The sequence below is a fragment of the Nannospalax galili genome, unplaced genomic scaffold (genome assembly GCF_000622305.1).
Source record: "Nannospalax galili isolate Female #2095 unplaced genomic scaffold, S.galili_v1.0 scaffold529, whole genome shotgun sequence".
NCBI classification, from domain to species: domain Eukaryota; kingdom Metazoa; phylum Chordata; class Mammalia; order Rodentia; family Spalacidae; genus Nannospalax; species Nannospalax galili.
Window position 1 is genome coordinate 698,040 of NW_008360309.1, and position 3,605 is coordinate 701,644.

Genomic DNA, 3,605 nt, shown 5'->3' on the forward strand with positions numbered 1-3,605 from the left:
TATCATATAAAAGTCGAGTGTGTGTGTGTGTGTGTGTGTGTGTGTGTATGTAAGAGAGAGAGAGAGAGAGAGAGAGAGAGAGAGAGCCCAGAGCCGAAGAGCCAGGGGGGCCTCTGGGCCTTGGCAGGGGTTTGAGATTGGGGATTAGTGGTTCACAGTTGCCCTCCATCCCTTCCCAGGAGAAGGTACCGAAATCTTGGGCTGTACTGGCTGGGGTCCTTCGCCATGAGCCTCCTGGTGTTCCTCCCAGGAAACATCCTTGGTAAGGACGCCACTCCTCCCTGAATCTGCAGGAGACCCCATACCACCTATTCTATGTGCCTCAGCCAGCAACTGAGATCCCTCTAACTCTCTTTTCTCAAGGAGGTGGCAGGGTGCCCCATCACAGTCCTGCAGTCCTGCTTCCTCCTCAGGCTATTAGCCCAAAAATGTCAGGGATTTTCCCAGAATGCTCTTGACCTAGGAAGGGAGTTTTAGGGTTGGTCCTGGGGACAGAGTGCAGGCTTGCTAAGTAGGTCTTAGGAGGTAAGGCAGAGATGACAATCCCAGTGTTGAGATGGCTCAGCAAATGGTGAGCAGAGGACATCCAGAGTAGGAGGTAAAGGCCCCCTGGAGTGTCAGGTCTGTGTGTATTCAGAAGGTAAACTGAGGTAGACCAACTTAAGGAGCATGATGGAGAGCCATAAAGGGTACAGGAGCTTGAGTGAGAATGTGTCCAGGTAGGGCTCCTGTATGGTCCAGCTACCATTAGGAGATCTTTGCTAAGAGACTGCTCTCTACCATGACAGGAAAATACAGTTCAGAGATTAGACCCACTTTCCTCCTCGCCATCCCGTACATGCTGGTCCCATGCTGGGCTGGCATGAGGATCTTCAACCAGTCCCAGGCACTAACTTCTTACACCCCCAACATGGTGAGTGCCCCCACCATGTGCAGTTGTGAATGGCTTTGGCTCAAAGGCTTTTCCTCAAGTCTGGTATGGTGGCCTATGCCTGTCATCCTGGTACTGGGGAGGGTGAGGCAGGAGCCAGCCTAGGCAACACAATGAGATCATCTGAAAACCCCAAGGACTTGGGTGTGGCCCAGCGTGAGAATAGGGGCATGGCTGAGGGTAGAGGGGTTGTGGGTGTGGCTGAGGGGTAGAGCAGCCTGTGCAAGGTCCTGGTTTCCATCCTTAGTACAACACTAAAATACTGTCTTCTTAGGAGAGCCTCCTTAGTTGTCGGGAAGACAGGGAGGTACATTTACTAAGCGCCTGCTGGGTTCCAGAACTCTCTGGCCAGCTCCTGCCCTCTCCCATGGAGCAGGTACAGGAGGAGCAGAGGAAAGGCCTTCTGAAGCGCCCGGCTGACCTGGCCCTCATCGTATACTTCATTCTTGCTGCATTTTTCACCCTCTTCCGGGGGCTGGTGAGTCTGCTCCGGCCAACCTCCCTCCTCCACCTCCAGCCTCCATGCACACCTTGGCTTCCCTCTTCAGTCTCCCAAATGTATTCCTTTATTAATTGTGGAAAGGACACTGCTCTTCTATCTGATCACTCAAGGAAGTTCTTCACCAAGTCTGACCTGAGTGTTTCATGAGAAAGTCCTCTTCCCTGTAGCTGTTTCTTCAGCCCTCTTATCTGTGAATCCTCAGCCAAAGGGAGAGAACCAGGGAGGACTGAGAGAACAGGGGGAGGGGTGTGGGCCCTCTTTGGGAGCTGGGTGGAGGGGCATCCTGTAAGAGGTGGTAATGGTTGTTTGTATATTGTAGGTGGTACTTGACTGCCCCACAGACGCTTGCTTTGTCTATATCTACCAGTACGAGCCGTACCTGCGGGACCCTGTGGCCTACCCAAAGTTGCAGGTGAGAGGACAGATGGGAGGAGGGGGCTGTGGTCCTGCCCCTGCTTTTTCAACCAGTTTCCAGGAGCCCAAGTCAGTGAGGCATATACACATGTGGTCTTCAGGTGTGGCTGGATCAAGGTACTCATGGATACCCATGTGTCTGGGCTGTGCTTTCTTGGCAAGGCTCCCCTGCCACTTGGAAGAGGGACTCCAGGTTTCTATCTACCTGGCTGGGTCACCCCAGGATTTAAGGATATGTCTCAGACAGACTTTGACTGGCCCAGCCCAAATCACATGCCCCTGCCAATCATTATAGCCTTGGGAATAGAGTTCCACTATGCTAGGCCAGGGTCCCACACCTTTTCCAGAGCTAAGTTGGCAGGTTCAGTGTGTATTGTGGGTTGAAGGGATCCCCTAGAGAAAGAGGAGCTGCTGCCCTGGGGGGCTCAGGAGACCAGGCTGCTGTTCTCACAGGCTGTGGTCTCCCCTAGATGTTGATATACCTATTCTACGCTCTGCCCTTCTACTGCCTGGCTGCCTATGCCCTCACTTTCCCTGGCTGTTCTTGGCTGCCGGACTGGGCCTTGGTGTTTGCTGGAGCCATCGGCCAGGTGAGTGGGTAATGGTGAACCCCAGGTCCACTGTCCCAGAATTCCCTAGTTTCAAGGAGACAGCCAGACAAATATAAGGTACCTTCTAGGTCACAGATAGCCCTGAGCCCCCTAGTTAGAACCAGAGAGAAGAGGGCTGGACTGCAGCTCAGTGCTTGTCTAGAATTTGCAAATATATATATGTTCCATCCCCAGCACTGAAAAATCAAACCAAACAAACAGCAACCTGGAGGGAAGGAGGACAGGGGTTGACAGAAATTGCAGAGGGAAAGCTTCTGATGTTTGGGGATGAGTTCTCTGTGTGGGGAAGGGCATCTAGGAATGGGAACAGCATAGAAGGCAGCAAGGGGGGCATCAGTTAGGCAGGCTGTAATGCAGAAGACAAAGTCAAGATGTTGGAATTTTGAACTCTGGGCTCTGAGACACATGCTGAGAGAGGCCATGAGCCACTGGTGGTGTATGAGCAGTGGAGGGCCCAGTGCTATTTCTGGATTCCTTGTGGGGGAAGAGAAAGCCTGAACCAGACAGGACAGGCAGGAAAATATCTCTAGGGGTCAAGAGCAGCTATGAGGAAAAAGAGCAGAAAAATTTAGAGCTAAACATTTTCTTTGGGAGGCCTGCGGAGGCCTGGGGGTGCTGGCCTGAGCTGCGTCCTCCCTACGTCCTCCGGCAGGCTCAGTTCTCACATATGGGTGCCTCCATGCACCTGCGCACAGCCTTTACCTACCGTGTGCCAGAGGACACCTGGGCCACCTTCTTCCTGAGCAACCTGCTGTTTGCACTGGGTCCACACCTGCTGGCCTTCCGCTGCCTGTGGCAGCCAGCCTTCTTCCTGCGGGTGCCTCACTCTGAACCTCAGGCCCATGGCAAGAAGCAGCAGTGAGCATGTGCAGCTCTTGGCTGGGGACTCTGCTTACTTGCACCGACTGCCCTGCCCTCCAAGGGTGGGTTGGCACTTTGAGTGGCTGGAAGGACGTCTGGAGGTGGAGAGGATTGCAGTCCGGGCCAGTAGGCGTGGGAAACTCACTACAAGGTGTTCCTGCAAAGAGAGCCTCATGCTGGGTCACCACCCCCAAGGCTACAAGGGACTTTGAACCCTCTCCCGGAGTTTACCCATCATTCCCCCATGGATCCTCTTAATAAAGCCCTTTTGGTGTGTAGAATGTCA

General features: G+C 53.5%; 1 protein-coding gene across 3 annotated transcripts in view; it reads left to right on the forward strand.

Annotated features, from left to right (window-relative positions):
• The window catches only part of Tm6sf2 (transmembrane 6 superfamily member 2), a 7,069-nt gene extending 3,464 nt beyond the window's left edge, over nucleotides 1-3,605 (forward strand). For 2 of the 3 annotated variants that reach the window (XM_029559383.1, XM_029559382.1), the window contains exons 5-10: nucleotides 180-262; nucleotides 789-913; nucleotides 1,305-1,409; nucleotides 1,753-1,845; nucleotides 2,318-2,437; nucleotides 3,111-3,605. In XM_029559383.1, coding sequence (XP_029415243.1) covers nucleotides 180-262; nucleotides 789-913; nucleotides 1,305-1,409; nucleotides 1,753-1,845; nucleotides 2,318-2,437; nucleotides 3,111-3,320 — 736 coding nt within the window. In that variant the 3' untranslated portion in view covers nucleotides 3,321-3,605. The remainder of the gene's footprint in view (nucleotides 1-179; nucleotides 263-788; nucleotides 914-1,304; nucleotides 1,410-1,752; nucleotides 1,846-2,317; nucleotides 2,438-3,110) is intronic. The other variant, XM_008824482.2, reaches the window with a different exon arrangement.